The following is a 19,356-nucleotide window of genomic DNA, read 5'->3' as shown; positions in this document are numbered from 1 at the left end:
CAGACTCGACGACGACACAGCTCGACTTCAACGAGCTCCTCGGGCTCCACGAGTTCCACGTGCTCCACACCGACGCAGAGACACTCGACCACGACGACACAGCTCGGCGATGACCCAACAACGACTTCAGACGGAGGCGAGTTCCACGAGTCAGAGATAGAGCGAGACCTCAAGCCACCCCACTGGGACATGGGAATAACCAACCAACCAACAACCACACGCAGACGAGCGAAGCGGAAGAGGAGGAGGAAGCGAGTGGAGGAAGAGCGAGAGGAAGAGAGAGAGAACGCGCCCCGCCCGTGTCCGTCTTTTATAGCGTGAGGCTCCGCCCTTCGCTCCGCCCCGTTTTTGGCTCCACCCTTCTTCGAGAGGGTTCTCAAAAAGGGGCGTTCCCTCACCCAAACCGCCTCACGCTGTCCATCCACCAATCGGCGGCGAGCCACCCTTCCCCCTTTCCCTCACACCAAGCGCGGGGAAGAATGGCGGGAAAAGCCCACCAGCATCGTTGGCGGTTTTTGTTTGTTTGAAATAAAATATAGAGAAAGAAAAACGACTAACTGGAGGATCGCATCCCGAATGGATCACATAAATTCCCTCTATACAACGGGTTTGGGCTAACTACACATGTACCTATTGAGATATCTCATCTGAGGGCCCTTTATGGTGTAATGCGAATTTCCACAGCCGTAACAATATATATATATATATATATATATATATATATATATATATATATATATATATATATATATATATATATATATATATATATATATATATTTCCAGCTGTGTGTGTGTGTGTGTGTGTGTGTGTGTGTGTGTGTGTGTGTGTGTGTGTGTGTGTGTGTGTGTGTGTGTGTGTGTGTGTGTGTGTGTGTGTGTGTGTGTGTGTGTGAGTGAGACCGCTGTTTCTCGACAACCTCTGGTCCGATCTAATTGAAACTTGCCAAGTATATTGCTGGGGACCTGAGGATGTTCCTTTTCAAGGTTTGATATTAATTGGACAAGTGCTTCCCAGGTTATGGCCATTTATTTCCCAAACCAATGGGTAGACACGTTGTTGCGTGGACGTGGCCGATGGGGAAGGGAAGCACAGCCACGTTCCCCATTACGGGTTACAACGTACGGGCTTCCGGAGAGTGATGACGTCGTGTATTCTAATAATTTCTCGATTTCTTATGCGCATTTATAGATTTATAGAACACAATGGCCCAAGTTATGATCATTTTCATATTAGACGGTGTATAAATTTTGGGAACATCAGAGTGCTGGTATGCTCCGAATCAGGAAGTAAATTTTTTCTCTCTCTTCTCTTCTCTTTTTGTTTTTCCTTGCCACGACATTGCGAAAAGGTAAAATACGTTGGCGCTCATTGAATAATTGGGTATTAAAAATAAATTGCGAATAATCGTAACTGCGAATAATATCGAACTTCCGGGTCATGCACGTACGGGCATGTGAGAGCGAAGAAACGGCCTGTGTGGTTTATTTATTTATTATTATTATTTTTTTTATTATTATTTATTTTTTATTATTATTATTATTTTTTTTTGCGGGCATGTACTAATATATATATATATATATATATATATATATATATATATATATATATATATATATATATATATATATATATATATATATATTTCCTCATCGATATAAAACATCCCACGTGAAGTTGCACAGGTTTTAGCCCTTTTCTGTCACGTTTCCTGCCAGTATGGCTCATTATTCCTGGAGGTGGGTGAGTTGTCCTGTTTTTGGTTTTGAAGTTTATTTATTTATGCGTTTATTTATTTATTTATTTATTTATTTATTTTCAAAAACAACCTTTTTGACTCCCTCTTGTAGTCGTGTCCCACACAGTGAAATGCCTAGGTGTGCTTTTGTTCATTACCATAACTTGATATATCACAGTTAACAGTGTCTCATGGTTTTGTGCATGATGTTTTTGTTCAATGTTCCCATAGGGTTTCCTGTTGATCTAAGCATGGATCTGGCTTGTAATTAATGATGTCGGTAGATAGGGTTTGCAGCTACACATGCTATATGTTTGATTTATTGTCTCATAACATGTCATTATGCTCATAAATGCGACATTCTGGATGTGAGGAGGCCATTATTATGTGGTACAATAAATTTTCATGAGAAGGAAGACAGACTGTGCAGACATGACTGTACCAAGACAGACTGTATATGCTATGAACCAGTTTTCTGGAAAGCACTTGATTTCAGGAGGTAAAATCCCAGGGTCAGCTTCTCACCCAGCACATTCCTATCGGTGGAACTCTTTCCATCACTTCAATTGATTCTCACCTCGTTCCACCTGCTATTTTCCTTCTATTCACTTGCAGCCCTCTTATCACTGGTTGTGCACTTGGTTTCCCTGCCCCACTCTGGATGCTCACCTCCATTCCTTAATCCTTCTGTTATCTCATATATGTGGAACTGACTCTGTCGCATCTTGCTCTTCCTTACAGTTTTTCAATCGTGCCGTCCATTGTCACCTTGTGCTTTCTCATAAACCTACTCCTGATCTCTTCTACTCTTGCCCCCCCCCCCTCAACCCTCACCTCTTTTTCTTCTGCCTCTTTCATTCCTAACATTCACTTTCTTATTACCTTCGCAAACTTTGTTGCGAAGGTTATGTTTTGATCGCTGTGTATTTATTTATTTATTTATTTATTTATTTGTGAATATGTGTGTTTGTTTGTTTGTTTGTTATTCGCATAACTCCAAAAGTATTGAACTGAATCGCAGCAAATTTGGTGGGATGATTGGTTATTGTCCGAGGACCATTTGATTAGATTTTGGGAGCGATCAGGTCAAAGGTCAAGGTCATGAAAAGGTCAAAATCATCTTTTTACCAGAGCGTGGTCAATTTGTATCCAATTTGCATGCAACTAATGCCAAAATGTTCAGAATTCAATGCCCCATCTTGTGATGTGACATGACACAATGACATAATAACCCTTATTAGCGGTTGGGAGTCAAAGGTCAGGGGGTCACGACATTGCAAAATGTGCGGTTTTAGTCATAACACGGTCAATTCTTATCCGATTTGCATGAAACCAACACCAAAATGTTGACTGTTCTGTTCCCCACACTGTAATACCAATTACAAAATTAAGAGTACAAAGGTCAAGGTCTAGGTCATGAAAAGGTCAAAATCGTCAGTTTGCAATAGTGCGGTCGATTTTTATCCAATTTGCATGCAACCAATGCCAAAATGTGAATTTAATGCCCAATCTTGTGATATACAATATGACACAATGACGTCATTACCTTTGTGAGCGGTTTGGGTCAAAGGTCAGGGGGGGTCAACGACCTTTATTATCATAACGTGGTCAATTCTTATACAATTTGCATGTAAGTAGATTCAAAATGTTTAGAATTCAATTCCCTATCCTGTGATGTGTAATATTTGACAGTGACTTTATTGGTGAGTTTAAAGCATTGGGGGGGGGGGGGGTGTCACTGAACTTATTTCTTACAATATGACCAGTTGTCATCAGATTGACTTGATACCGACACCCAAAAAGGTCAGGGAGTTCATACAGAAATTGTACAATGTACGTGAATCAGTGTCAAACAGCAGGAAATTTAATGTTTTAAGCCATCATAACACATATGAGATGGCAGATGTGGTATGGGATTAATACCCTCACAATCAACGGTTTTTTTTGGGGGGGGGGCAAAATGTAGCATTGGCGAAGGTATACACTCTACTGAGTGCCCGTTCTAGGTTATAATGTGTCTGTGCACTTTTGTCTGCCAGTTTCTGTCTATAATCTTGTTTCCCTCTGCCACCCCCACCCCCCCACCCCCAACCCCACACTTGTGTTTTAAAATAATCAGGAAGTTCTCTCCTCCAGTTTCTTCTTTTGTTGTAGAATTCTCGATCTGCATCCCCTTGACATTGCTGATATCTCATTCGTGAACCTGACCTGCTTTTGCAGATGTTTTCTCCTCCTGTGAACTCTGGGAAGAATCGGCCGACTACACTTGGAAGCAGCCAGTTTAGTGGTTCTGGTGAGTACCCTTTTGTGCTCTGTCATTCCAGTTTATTATCGATTATTGGTGGGAATGTGATGTTTGAGACCAAGCCATTTGATAAACATGCTTGTGAGATCAACAAACAAACTTGTAAATTATTATTTTAAATAATTTGTGTATTTATTGTTATAAAAATATGAATTAATATATCGTGGTTTATTTGGTTTATAATCATCACACCAGAGTGAGAGAGAAAAAAATTGTTTGCTTGCTTAGCATGCTTGTGGGTATATTTTGGTAACTTGTGGGGAAATGCAGTCAGCCCTTGTGGTTATCGCTTGGGGGGTTTGTATTACAAATGCAATGCCATTTGGACTTCCCTCAATGCTCCGTGCCTGTTGAACACTTTGCTTCCACCGTACTATCGCAATGGTATTTTATATTTTAAACACATATTTGTGCAACCTGTGTTGCTCAGAGATATTTCTGGCGTTAATGGCTGGTGGAGGTTTGTTGTCAAACGTATACAAAGACACCGAGCAAAATTTCCAGGATGCACATCCATTGCGGGCAGGGATTCAAAAAGTAAATTATTTAAGCTTTGTTAAATGCTCATCCTATCGAATAGATCATCCATGTTTTATCTCAACCACTGAATGAAAACTTTGATGGATAACTGCATGAGGAGCCTTGGGCATAATGCATACATGCAAATATAGTGGAATGTTTAACCTTTCCACTTCCTCCATGTACTCTCTCCCTCCCTTCCCCTTACTCCTATTCCCCTTACTCCTTTCTTCCTTCCACACTCCTCCCCTCGGTCCCACCCCGTCTCAATATTCCTTCTCCTCTTTTCACTGCACTCCTCCATGACTCTCCAACTATTTCTTTCTCCACTACAGACTTCCATTTCTCAGTTTTACTCCCCTCCCACCCTCCATCCATCCGTGCATGAATGTGTCTGCCTGTAAATGAATAAATGTCCATCTTCATACAGTTTTTCAAATAATTATCTGAAAGAAAGTATTAGATTTCCAATGAACAGCGGATACTTTGCATTTAGCAATGGGATACTCCAGTCGACTTTTGGGTTACCGATTGGTTCATATCCAGCCACTTTCTTTGGAAATTCGTTCCTGCTCATGTACAAGTCGGATTGCGTCAAAAATACAAGCAAAATGTTGGCAACATTTTAAGGTTGATTGATGATATATGCTTGCAGGGATTAACATTGGGTTTGCATTTGATGAGTTTCACAATGACATATATCCAAAATATCTCGTATTCATAATGGAAAGCCATACTCGCACTTCTGTTTACTTTTTTCTTTTTTTTAATTACAAATTGATATTAATGATAATAAATTTCACACTTTGTTGTTTGATAAGGGTCTGGCAGGATAGCCGAGAGGTATGGCTGTGGGTAGCATCATTTGCAGGGGATGCAGCTGGGCCACTGTTGGAATGCTCTTGTAGGTTATACAAGGAATTTGGAATTCAGCCAAGGTGTTGGCAATAGCACCTACAGGTATGCGTTCTCGCCTCTGAGCTGTTTAGCCTGTGTTTGAATCTCAGCCCAGCTATAAACAGTCATCCTGGTGTTTTGCATGTAGGGTGATCTTTTGTAGTCATCTTCGTTGTGTTTGTTGTCTCTCAAATGGCTGTCAAGCTGGATGTGCCGTCTGTTGGCATGAGTTGGTCGACGTTAAAGATCTAATGGTGCCTTCCACGAAGAATATGCAAGTTATTGCCGACACTCTGAAGAAATTACAACTTCCTGCCCAAAACTTCCCCCACAGCTAACCCCACAAGATTAATTGTAGCCTTAAAAGAAGAAGAGGAAGAAGAAGAAGAAGAAGAAGAAGAAGTAGTAGTAGTCTGAATGGAAAGGCCTGTTGTTGTTTTTATTATTATTTTATGATAATTTTTTTTAGTATGTACCATGAAAATGATCCATGCAATATCTAAGTTTGGTACATACGTGGATAATGATCTGAAGTTTATTTGAACAGCTCGTGATTCTCTTTCCTTCCATTTTTTATTTTTTAATGCATGATATCTGGCTCGTTATGGAGTTGCCACACACATACATGAACGTCCATTCGAACATACGGGACAAGCAGCCACTTAGCTTGGGAGGAAGTGCCATCACTTCCCGGAGTACTCTGGGTCCCAGCGACGTCGCAACAATGGTGCCACTTTTCTCATCGCATGGAGTGGGGCATTTCCTCATGAAGAATTTCCTCCTCCCCATGGATACCAACCTATTGGGATCGTCCGTGCTCTTAACCTTTTAAATGCTGAACGTCAAGCAAGGAAGAAGCACGTACAATTTTTAAGTCTTTGATATCACTGGGCCAGTGTTTGAACCACCAACCTTCCAGACACGGAGCGTACGCTCTAACCATTACACCACCGAGTCTGGTTATATACCTCATGATTCTCTTTCCTTCCCTCCCCCACCCATATGTCCTCCGATCCCCATTTCATTTTTATCACACTTCTCCACACTCCTCTATCTTACTTTCTCTCTCCTTGCCTATCATATCCTTTTCTTTTCTCTTCCTTCATGATCTCGTTATATTTCTCTCATTTTACCCCCCTCTCCTCCACTTGTGTACACGTAATAAATAGATGACTTTTTGGGCAGTTTGTTTGCAACATCAATGATAGATAAACCTCAAAGAAGAGTAAAAATCTGTGAACCAAAGTGAGCTGTTGATGCCGCTCGATATTGAAAAGCAGGTGCTTCAAATTGCTCAGTATTTGCCTTAAATATTTTCCTTTGCCCTTCACAACATCCCTTTCTAATCCATACATTTCTATCAATACTTGCTTATTAACCTCTGCCATCGAAGATTGGAGGTTACTGTTTTCACCCCTTTCTGTTTGTTTGCTTGTTTGTTTGTTTGTGAACAGTATTACGGAAAAACTCCTCGACGGATTTCGACGAAACTTAGTGGGGGGGTTAGGTATGGTCCAAGGATCATGCCATGAGATTTTGGACTTGGTCCCCCCCCCCAAAAAAAAAAAATTGTAAGAGAAAATATATTTTTTTGCATTTCTATGTTTTAAGTGATTTCCACCCCCCCCCCAAAAAAAATTTAGAGAAAAAAAAATTGTTTTTTTTTTTGCATTTCTACATGTTTTAAGTGATTTCCACCCCCCCCCCCAAAAAAAAATGTTGGAGAAAAGAACTATAACTCTGTCAGCACTGTTGACATCATATTTAATGAATTAGATATAAGGTTCACTTGAGTGACCCAGCAGTATTGGCGGCGGAGGTTTTGCACTCTCCCGAGTGCTCCCCTTCTAGTTAACCTCTGCCATCGAAGATTGGAGGTTACTGTTTTCACCTGTCTGTTTGTCTGTTTGTTTGTTTGTTTGTTTGTGAACAGTATTACGGAAAAACTCCTCGACGGATTTCGACGAAACTTGGTGGGGGGATTGGGTATCGTTCAAGGATCATGCCATTAGATTTTGGATTTGGTCCAAAGTCCAATATGGCCGCTATGGTGGCCATTTTGAAATAATATTTGAATTTTTTTTTTTGCATTTCTATATGTGTTAAGTGATTTCCAACCCAACCCCCCCAAAAAAAATTGTTAGAGAAAAAACAAACAAAATTTTGCAACTTTTTTTTTTTTTTTTTTTTTTGCATTTCTACATATGATAAGTGATTTCCAACAAAAAACATGCCAAAATTATAATTGCGACTGATTTTGGAACTTCAGGTGGATATACCCACGTAAAATCAATTTCTGTCTCAAGGAATGTAGTTATGACGAATGAATTGAGAATGTGAAAGTTGCAAACTATAACTCTGTGAGCACTGTTGATGTCAAATTGAATGAATAGAATATCAGGTTCACTTGAGTGACCTAGCAGTATTGGCGGCGGAGGTTTTGCACTCTACCGAGTGCTCCCCCTCTGGTTTGTCATTTGTCATCGTGGCAGTTCTTGCACTCTTCATCACCCACACCTTTTGAACCTTACTGCAGTGCTGGTCATTTCGAAATGAATTTTATAGGGCAGTATAAATATAGCTCTCATCGTCTGGTCTTTGCAAAGCCATGCTTAACCACTGTAACTTTTACAGTACATTTGCACACATGCAATTTCCTTTTTGTAGTGTTTGAACTTATCAGACCTTCATGTAATTTTAGGGTTGGGGTGGAGTTACAGGGGTCTGGAGGGGGTCATGTTTGGCAATCGTATGTTCCATAAAGCAGTTTTGTTTGAGATGCTTTGCAGTGTGAACTGGAAGAGCACTCGGTGGAGCGCATGCCTCCGCCACATAATGCCTGATCCACGAGAACATATCGGGCCCAATACATTTTTGAAATATCATGCCATATATCGTTTTTAGCCCAATCTCTCAATGGTGAAGAATCATAAACAATAAAAAAACCATATCTTGCCAAAAGGTGACCACGTGTTACTTCTTTAAGGTCACACTGAGGTGAACAGAGCTGCTATCCACCAGGAGTGACTCATTGAGGAATATCTGCCTACGAGAGATTCCGATGAGAATCGTTCTACAGAGTCACCATGAAAAATATGCGTTTGCCTCATAACGTCACCAAATGACATCATAATGTCTCAAGCTTGACATATCTAGAAAGCACTCATCGAGGTGTTCAATTTGAGGTATTACACGATATGGTACCAAAGATTTCAAAATTTGACCTTGGGGTCAAACACTTTCGACCTCCAGCGCTAACCATGAAGGTCAAGGCTGATCACCACCAAAAATTAATCAGCTGAGCGCCAGACCATGAACTATATTCCCATGAAGTTTGAAGACGATCCGATCAAAATTACTCAAAAAAATAAGGGTTTCGTCGACTCCCCTGATTTGCGACAAAGTAACCTTGACCTTTGACCTTGAACTTAAAAATTTTATGCGCTGACAGGGACCTCTATAGGACTCTGATATGCGAAGTTACAAAAATTTCCAATGATAACTGTGCTCTGCAGAGTGATCGATACGTGATTACAGACAAACCAAAAAAAAAATAAAAACATACAAGTTGACTAACATATCTTGCAAAAACTTCGTTTTGGCAAGATAATAAAAACATTTATCATATCCAGATCCGGATTCGGATCTTCACCAAAATCTAATCACTTCGTCCTTGTCACACACCGAACCTGTCCACAAAATTTCATCCAGATCCATCCACCACTTTTTGAGATGTCCTGTACACAGACAAACAGACAGAAGGGTGAAAACATAACCTCCTTCACCTTCGGTGGCAGAGGTAACTAGAGAGTTCATAGAACACCTTGCCCTGCCAATATTGAGAAAAAGGACATGGAAAGGGTCTTTTCAACTCTTGCTTTGTCTTTCTGAGCATGATCTACATTGGCTTTGTTACTGAACTTTGAGTAACATGCGCGATGACAAACATACGAAGTCGATGGGTCAAACGGAATGATCCAGGGCTGGACCGCCTGCCAGCTGTTCTCAGATAAACTGATGATTTTGGAACGATTTTTCAGAAAAAAGATACACTAAACATAGATATTTTGGATGAATTAAGCCCTGTGGTTCCATCAGAAGGCACCGCAGTGCAGTGTTCTGCAGTGTTCAAATGTATAATTGAATTGAAATAAAATGTTTCACATGTTGGAGAAAGAAAAAACCAATTGAAACGGAAACTTGCCACCGGAAGTTTACCGCCGCTGACCACCTTAATTTTACACCACCTTAATTAACAGATTCAATTAGTTATCCATGATTGTTGTTTGTGTCCTTTATGATGTCTCTTAAAAACCTTGAGTTTCCTGCTTGAAATGGTTTTCAGTTTTGTTTGATTGACAGATAGACAATTTAATTTTGCTTTACCCTGCTGTGGATGTGTATGCTCAGGATGAGACTCCATGCAATTTTGCCAAATTCAGAGCCAAAGTCGCTTTCTGCTCACCTGAAGGTTTGTATGCCTGGCTTAATGGTTAGGGTGGTGGACTTGGGATCCTAGGATCCTGAGTTCAAATCCCACTCGGCTGTTGAATTATACCAGGTGGGGTTGACTCTGCCTGTCATCCTTCCGAGGTCGGCAAAATGAGTGCCAGCATGCTGGTATACTGTGTCGGAGTGGCGACCCGTCCAGGATTGTACCCAATAGCCACCTGCTTTGCACAGAGTATGGTCCCAATGGATCGATGGATGGAAGGCTTGTGTTCCGATTTGTGTTCTCGTGTTCAAAATATAAAATTCAATTGAAATGAAGTAGTTCCTCAATCATCGACAGAATACAGGGTGAACCAATTGCTAACCCCGCTTTGCAGGACATGCGCAAGGTAATAAGCTTGGGTTGGGTGTTGCAGTCACTCATTCTTTAGTCGTGCTGGCACCTTGCTGATATGACACCCAGCTGGCAAAGCTTGTGGGACTTCAGAGGTTTAAGAATGCATTGCCTTTGATTTGTTATCTTCCAAGAGAGACACTCATTTTTCCTGCTTCATTCAGAGTCCCTTCACTCTCGCAGTTATAATGTTATGGAAAGCTTTTTGGTCTGTGTCATGTCTGTATCCACAACTTCTATGATCAACTCGGGTATTGTGAGGTATAGATTGGTATTGCAACGTACCTCTTTTGAGATGTTAGCAGAGCTTTATTGCTATTGGCAAGTGACTTGAACATGCTCTGGAATACTGACTGACCTGCCGGTTACTGCTGTATCCTGGCGCATTTACACAGGAAGGTTAGTCTGGAGTACATCCGAAGTTTTGAGAGCTCATGAGGTCTGTGTCCATGCAAGTTCATCAAAACTTTGGAGTAGTTAATGCGTCTTGAGCCATAGGTTCATAGTATTGATTAAGTGTTTGTTAACATGGCGCAAACATTTGGTCTGATGTATCTCGCTAACAGATGGCCTGACTCGCTCTTTAACCCTTTAAGGACTAAGGGACACATATGCCCCGAAACTTTAAAGTGGTGTATCTCCAATATTTTCCCTGAAATTTTAGATTACTTTATGCTTGTACATTGCCAAACAATGGAGCTAACACTGGTTCGGAGCTTTTGTCGTTTCCATAATTTTTATATATTTTGTTGATAAGTAAAACTTGTACTGTATTTTTCGTAATGCATACTGTTGAATTTAAATTCATGTTTGCGATTATTTTAGCCAAACTAACAACAAAATTTCACTTACTTGTGGTCTTCAAAGGGTTCAGGATGCTGTTTCAATCCTCACACCAAATGTAGTCACTTGATCACCAGCTATGCCATCTTTTGATGACAACGAGTTCGCTACCTGCTATCTTAAATGTTTTCATGTGAACACAAAAGCTTGATGTCCAAACAAATTCTTTGGAATTGGTGTGGACAAATTGTGATGGATTATCTCTGTGAACACAGCTTGAGAGGAGAATTGCAAAGTCTTTTTTACAGCGCGTGTGCTGTATACAATTGCACCGAGTTTGAAATGTCCCCGGTGTCGCCCCCCCCCCCCCCCACGTGCCTCAAGTGAGCCAATGATGGCCGTCCGGTAGATGGCAGTGCGTAACCAAGACGGCAATGACAACAATTGACGGAAATACCCGAGTATTTCAATGGAAATTTGTGAAACTAATGCGTTGTATATGTGAATACCATTGAATTTATTGTTGGATCTTTATGTCGTGGTGTGGTTCAAAAATCAGGAAACTTGAATTGCAACCAGTTGGCATTTGAGGTGTTTGCTGATATCTAGACCATCACGGGCACCAATTTTGTTTTCACCACACCCACCCCCACCCCCCCCCCCCAAGAATGCAGTGTCCATTGTTTCTGAAAGTCAAATATATGTGTGTTTTTGTGCTGGTGCTGGCCTGCACAGAAATATTTTGAAAAATCCTGGCGCCTTGGTGTTCTACCTGAATGGATGGTTACAGGGCAAACACTCACAAACCATGATGTGAAGGAGCACTGGTTATGGCTTTTCTGCTTGGCACTGGTTGGTACTTCCAATAGAATGTGAATTCAAAAACAGCCATTTCCCTCAATTGCTTTTGGCTCTTATTTATTTACCTAATTTTTTTTTTAAAACATTCAACCTTGTAAAATGCCATTTACCCGAAAAAATTAAAAGGAATGTTATTTGAATGAAATCCTGCCTTGTTGAATGCCCTGCAAAATCCAAGCATGATTGGCTCTTGCTTCCGCTGGAATGGTTTTCAAAGCTGACGTGACATATGTACAAGCTAGTGTTGGACTGATGAATCCTTTTTTATATTCAGATTAATACTATTTCATATTGCATTAGTGATTATAAACAAATTCCTGGTGATTCTGTGAGGCTTTAATGCCAAAGAAAGTTTACTGTGGATTTATCTGCTTTTGAAAAAAATCAGGTTGTGGATTTATCTGCTTTTGACGCAAAACAAACTGAAAAGTATCAAATTGTAATTTTTAAGTGGTGAAACCACTTCAATATGTGGCTATTTCCTTCCTTCCTTCCTTCCTTCCTTCCTTCCTTCCTTCCATCTATCCATCCATCTCTCCGTCAAAAATTAAGACTCCCAACTGAAAACTTCTCGTAGTACACAGGCCCGTAGCCAGGACTCAGTATTAAGGGGGGCATATGAACTGGATGGGGGGGGCACAATTATTATATTTAATATTTTGATAACCCGGAATACTATTGTATTCATGCAGCATTGACACATCTATACTGAGGTTGCCGTCGCATACTAACCAAATTGATCTCAGCTAGATTTAATATGTTCCGATGTATTTGGCCTAAAATTATTCGAATGCAGGAGAGCCGCAACAAACTGGCACATTCACAATGCAAATATTCAATGATTAGACAATTGGCACCAATTCAGGTGCACTTATACAAGGTGTTGTGAAGAATTGGCATTAGAAAATTAAAATACCAGAGATACAATGACTAAACGGGGGAGGTTGGCACCAGAATCAGTGCACTATGAAATAAGATGCAATAGGCTATGACCTGCGATCATCACGTGAAACTATCAACAGCAAATACGACCGGCCTGAAGATACCACAAGGTCCGCATTCAAAGCAGTCAATTACAAAGAGGTAAGGTTATGCACAAAGCACTAGATATGGGATATGCAAAGCACCAAACACAACATTTAATTTAAACATGAGAAGTACAAAGCAGCCGACCACGGCGGGTGCTGACCACAACCACACTGCAACCACAACCACACTGCAACCACAACCACACTGCAACCACAACCACACACGCATCACCAGCAGTCACACACAATTTGAACTCCTTGTATAGTTTTTATATCGCTGTACTCGCTGTCAGAAGAGCTGCAGGCGACACGTCTCGGTGTGGAATCTTCTGAGGACCTTCTCCTTCCATTCATTCAGACATTTACGTGTGAGGTCTCTCTCGAAGGCCAGCTGTACCAGTTGTGCCTTGCGTGCATGGCGCATGGACCGTCGGTGGTCAGTGAAGACATTCCTCAACGTTGGGAATGAGTTTTCACACATGGCAGTGGACGCACCAAATGTTAGTCCAAGCCTCATAGCAGTCACTACACTTGGCATGGCTTCCAGCGTTTGTTGAGAGGAGTTTTTGTGTTGTCAATCTCTCGTTTGGCTGCTTTTCTGTCTGTGAGCGAATAAACTGCTTTGCAACCACACACTCTGTTTCACTGATGGTTGACTTTGTTAATGTCATGATGTGCTGGAGCAATTGGGGATCCAAAAACGTGCCATTTTCAGGATTCAAGGCAGCGAGTGAACGGGCGAGTTGTGTGTTGCGCTCACTGAAGCGCTGAGCGATCTCGCCAAGCACAGTGTCAATTGCGCTGTAAAAAACCCTCTGCAGTTCCGTCTTGTCATTGTCGTTGTTTTCTCCTGTCGTCTCCAAAACTACAAACTGTTCCAAGTTCTTATGCATTGTGCGTCTCCGTTTTGGTGGTGCAGGTGTAGAAGTGTGAGCATCGTTGGCCTTGTTCCACAGATCAGTGAACTCATCCTCAGAGCAGAGTTTCTTCACGCACTCTGTAGCACTCGCCACCAGTTCCAACCCCGTTAGCAAGTCCATGTCCTCTGCCTGCAAGAGTCTGTTAGGGCCATCGAACAACATCAGCAGTTTTTGTACAAAGATAGCAATGAACATGAAGGCAGGCCCAGAGACTTCCCGCAAAAGCCCAATAGCCTCCATCCTCATCTCTGCACCGAAGGCGCGCTCTGCATCAATCTCCGACAGTAAGGATGTGATATCCTGAAAAGATCCTATGATCACAGACACGGTGGCTAAATGTCCCGTCCACCTTTGATCAAGAAGTCATTTTAACCGCTCTCCTTTATACTGTGCAGCAACAGTGGGCTTTCTGAAGAATTTGTATGGGCAACAACAAACCTCGAGGAAATCAGTGACAGCTTTCTCTGCTGTCAGTGTGTGGATAACTACCAGATGGATTTAGTGATTTAAGCAGTGCACATAGAGGATTTCTCTTTCCAATATCTCTTGCAACAACTTTTGCAGCCCACCGTGCTTCCCAGCCATGACCGAAGCCCCGTCGTACACCTGACTTAATATTTTTGACGTGTCAAGTCCTGTTTTTGTCAGCTCTGCAATTATTAGGTCTGTCAATGTTTTTGCATCTCCAGTGTCGGCTGTAGCTATTGTGAGTAGACGCTCTGTTGCTTCATTTGATGTGGATACAAAGCGAATGATCATTGATATGTTCTCACATTCAGTGGGGTCCCTTGTCCCATCCACCTTGATGGTAAACCACGATGTGCCTACTTCTTCCACGATGGCATCCGTCACAACATTACTCAATGTGCAGATCAGTTCATTCTGCATTTCCGGACGAGTATAGCTTGCGTTTCGTGGGATATGCTTGATTATTTCGGCAAGCCCGGTGTCTTTTTTGAGTGTGTAGTTTAAAAGCGAGAGAAAGAGCCCACTGCGCCCGTCTGACATATCTTCAAAATTATCACGGCTCCCTCTAAAAGGTATCTGATTTTCGGCGAGAAATCCCACAACATCTATAAGAGCAGACACATAGTACCGGTTTCTATTTAGCTGGTCAGCATTGAGGAGTGTGGAAATCTCCTTACCACAATCGATGCGCCTCTCATTCTCCTTCCACCTCAAAACACTAGTTAAATGTTCGTTTGCAGTTGTGTGTTTGTGAAACCCCCTGTCTTTCTCAACACCATGTTTCCAATTCCGGTCGCCTCGCACTGTGAAAGTAGAGTCCACTGGGCCACGTGCGGTGTTAAACTTCCTACATGGATAGCAGAATGCTGCATCTGTCTGCACACTGTATTCCAGCCATTCATTAGTCTGGTACCACGAGGACACAAACGAGCGACTCATGTTCTGCAACAGATGGCCAGGGTACCGCTGTAGAACAACTCGATTCGGTCTCTCACTTCCAAGATCATCGGGAAGCGGCTTGACAGTCACACCCGATCACGAGGCCGCCGCCGAGCGTGGAAACTCTGCTGCCTGCGCTGGGGCTCCAGCCGCACGGCTGACGTTGCTGGCTTGGCCAGGTTGGCCATCTTCTGTCGGTATTTCATCAACATAATCGTCTTTTCCTCCTCCTCCTCCAACTCCTCCCAAAACATGTCTTTCATCATCTTGTTCATTTTCGTTGCTTGCATTTTTTCCTTTTCTAAGCCATTTTCGTATATCCATCATCCACGTCTTTTTCTCCTGCTGCGAGCTCGTGCTCTGTGATTCGTCTCTCGTGACTCGCGTCACTAATCTCGCGACTCGCGACATTTGACGGTTTTATTTATTAAATGATCCATGCACCAAAAACAGATTTTATCTGCATCATTTCAAATGGAAGCACGATTGCAAACACACATATTTTTAATTTTTATTATAAAATTACTTTTGTAAGATGGAGGGTTGACGGGTTGTGAAGGTCACGTGGTGCACGTGAACTTCATCTTTAATAATGTAAATTTATGTCTTTTCCTTAATCATATTATGACTATATTACATTTATAACTAACTTACAACCATTCAGGTAACCTGCTCAATAGGGTCTCCATATCGAATACGCTGATTGGCTATTCCTTAAAACGAAATGATCCACGATATATATATATATATATATATATAACCACCCACAACATCGACATTCGACACGAGGTCTTGGCTGCTGGCGTTGGTGCTTGCGTTATTATCTTTTATCTTGTGGTCTTGGACTGTATTGTCTCGCCAATTGCTTTTGGAGATGCGTTGGGAAGCGCACACTTATCTCTTGACTGTTATTCAAAGAAGGATATTATGAAAGAACAGTTTATCCAAGAAGGCCTCATTATTCACCACGTTGAACATCTGGAATAAGGGTTTTCGTTCACACAGGTGAACTCTTAAACAGCAAGTTCACAGTGAGCGCTCATCCTTAAACACTAAGTTGTTCACAGGGTGCAACAGGGCATAAATGGGTGGCGTACAAGTGGGGGGGCACCAGATGCGCCATGGGGGGCATTGCACCCAAATGCCCCCCCCTAGCGACGGGCCTGGTAGTACAAACTCCCGACCATTTGGGTCGGTGCCAATCCCGAGTGGACAGGCATGCACTACCGAATCCCCTGACAGATCTGCAGTGAATGGACTGTGTATCTGGATTTGGTGCTTCTGAACATCAATAGGAAGGACGTATTGGGGCTTGTGCATGTACAGGGCGGCCACAATGTCTTGTCACCCCTTGTAAAAATTGACATTGCCTTTTATTGTACATTTTCAGCTGACATTACTGAGGGTTCTATAAGTTATAAAAATGTACATTTGCAGTGCTATTTTACTTTTCCTTTATTGCACATTTTACAGCATTTAACGCAAGCCTTCATGTGTCCAGTCGATCCGTTTGTACTCCATAATTGTCATTTTTGAGAATAATTTTGTGCCATTTTCTGTGGGATATTTTGCGGAGCATTTGTTGAGTGATACGATTAAAAGCAAGTCTCACTGCTTGTTTAAGGTCATCATTGGTTTCGTAGTTCTGCTGTGTAACAATATCTTACATGAAGCCCCAAAGGGAATTATCACGTCGACACATCTGGGCTTCGAGGCAGCCAGTCAAGTGGAGCAGGCAACACAGGTGACCCACGACCAATCCAACGTTCCCTGAAAACCTCACTAAGGTATTCCCTAACAGCAATTGTGTAATGCGTGATGCCCTGTCCTTCCGGAACCATGCATTGTCCTTAATATACCAAGGTTTTCCAGTTGTGGCACAAAATGGTTTTGCAACATGTCCAGATAAGTGTGCTGATTAACTGGATTTTCGAAGAAATATGGTCCACATAGTTGTTTACTATCTGTCCCAGCCAATATCATGACATGTGGAGGATGATGATCCACTGCTTCATAAAAATGTGGGTTCTCCTTGGACCAGAACACAACGTTCCGCGTTCAAGAGCTTTGGTATATGCCACATTCATCACTGAAGATCACCTTTCTGTGTTTTGGGATTGTGTCAAATGTCTGAAGCATCCTTGCACATGCATCCACTCATTGTCTGATCATTGTGGTTTAAATCATTGTCTGATAACTCTTGAACAAACATTGGGTGATTATGGTTGCAATTTTCGGTCAACCTTCATGTGCTTTTGTCAAACACGGTATTCCAAGCTCTGCAGATCGTTTACGGGTCGACATTATTGGTGATCTGGCAACAGATTCTTCGATCAATTTGCACTGCTGACCTCTACATCATGGCCTTCCAGTTGTTGGCATATCTTTTATGTTGCCTGTTGCAAAGAGTTTATGCTTCCAATGCAGAAATGTCTTTTTATAGGGAGCTTCTTGGCGGAATCGTTGCTGGAAGTAGACATGTACCTCTTCCATTGTTTTACCCGTTTGTGGACATTCGTGAACCCACACACTGACATTCTGTTGTTCAATGGTGTAGTTGCTTGTATCACCCTGTATATTTTGTATTTTGTCCAGCTTGTATTACATTCACTCAATCTGAAAAAATGGAAAAGGAAACAAATTAACACTGCACATAAATGCAATGCCAGTTTTTACAAGCAGGGACAGGACATTGTGGCCACCCTGTACAGGGTAAATTTAAAATTATGATATTTACTATTAATCATGTTGGGAGGTGGGAACTACGGAAGCTGTGAGGGCTGTTTTCAGTATATATTGTTTGGTTGGTTCCAGGGCGACATGAGAAATTATTCTAGATTTTTGTTGCTGTTGCTAAAATTCTTTGCAAGGTGAATTAGGGATACTTTTCAGGTTTGTTATGTTTATGTTTGTTTACAAATTGAATCTAATAGTCTGTTGAGCATTTCACATACTCAGCTCGTCCTACACTCGTCACTCTGTGCACCTGGTTGAGTTCCATCAGACCGGTGTGTGTGTGTGTGTGTGTGTGTGTGTGTGTGTGTGTGTGTGTGTGTGTGTGTGTGTGTGTGTGTGTGTGTGTGTGTGTGTGTGTGTGTGTGTGTGTGTGTGTGTGTGTGTGTGTGTGTTTCATATCCACAGTCGACGCTGGAAAGTACTATCAGGAAATGTTACGAACCGGACACTTCTCATCCATGGATATTTCTCTTATTGCTACATTTGCATTCAGGAACAGAACGATTGTGGTTAACTATCTTGAAATTTCCACTCTTTCATTTATATGCTGAGAATTGTTTCAAAGACTGAATCACAGACTTCACACGAGCCATAGCAGGTTAAAAATGCCCATCGAGCAGAGCCAAATCAGTGTGAGCACACAGTTCATGTGAAAAGGCCTTAAGTACACAATTTCGAAATTCACGTATTGTCATCACAGCTGATTGACAGGCGTGGCTTCATTTTCCTTTATACTCCCACGGGTAGTTAAGCAGGTATGCCTACTTTTCGTGGAATCCTTTCAATTTGTGAAAATAACAAGAAATCATGTACCTTCCCACAATGAAATGCAGTGGATTCGTGTTTAAACCAAGTCGTTAGCTTCAACCCATTTGGGGTTGGCTCTCTGAAAAGAAGAATTACCATTGGGCTATTTTGAGTTGATCAGATTTGTAGCTCAGCGATGCTGTCGAAAAGTTCAATGAATGTTGTTGGATGTGAAATCCTCCACAGACTGGTAGGTACTCTATAAGTTTATACGTTTGTGTATTGGTAGTTTTTGTTTGAGGATTTGTGTTGCATAATCCTCTGGAGTGTCGGTGACATCCCCACATAGGAAGTTTAGCGACTTCCTGATACGTACTTGCTTTTTATATAACCCTCCTTAAAACCACCGAATGCTTGAAACATCCACCTTGAGTCCGACCCCGGTCAAGTTAAACCAAAGACTAACAATGGTATGTGCTGCTTCCTTGCGTTTGATGCTCAGCATTTAAAGGATGGAGCATGGACAAAAAAACATGCATCGGTTGGCATATTCCACGAAACTAAGTGT

At 41.7% G+C, this 19,356-nt stretch overlaps 1 protein-coding gene across 1 annotated transcript in view; it reads left to right on the top strand.

Moving 5' to 3' along the window:
* LOC147027672 (transcription factor 12-like) overlaps positions 1-19,356 on the top strand; it is a 415,122-nt gene that overhangs the window by 120,741 nt on the left and 275,025 nt on the right. Inside the window, exon 4 of the mRNA XM_085877215.1 lies at positions 3,960-4,032. Within this exon, the coding sequence (XP_085733341.1) occupies positions 3,960-4,032 (73 nt within the window). The remainder of the gene's footprint in view (positions 1-3,959; positions 4,033-19,356) is intronic.

The sequence above is a fragment of the Eptatretus burgeri genome, chromosome 4 (assembly GCF_056783735.1).
Source record: "Eptatretus burgeri isolate ZD-2024b chromosome 4, Ebu_testis_v1, whole genome shotgun sequence".
NCBI lineage: Eukaryota > Metazoa > Chordata > Myxini > Myxiniformes > Myxinidae > Eptatretus > Eptatretus burgeri.
Note: the sequence above shows the minus strand (reverse complement) of the source record. Positions and strands in the feature narration are given on the sequence as shown.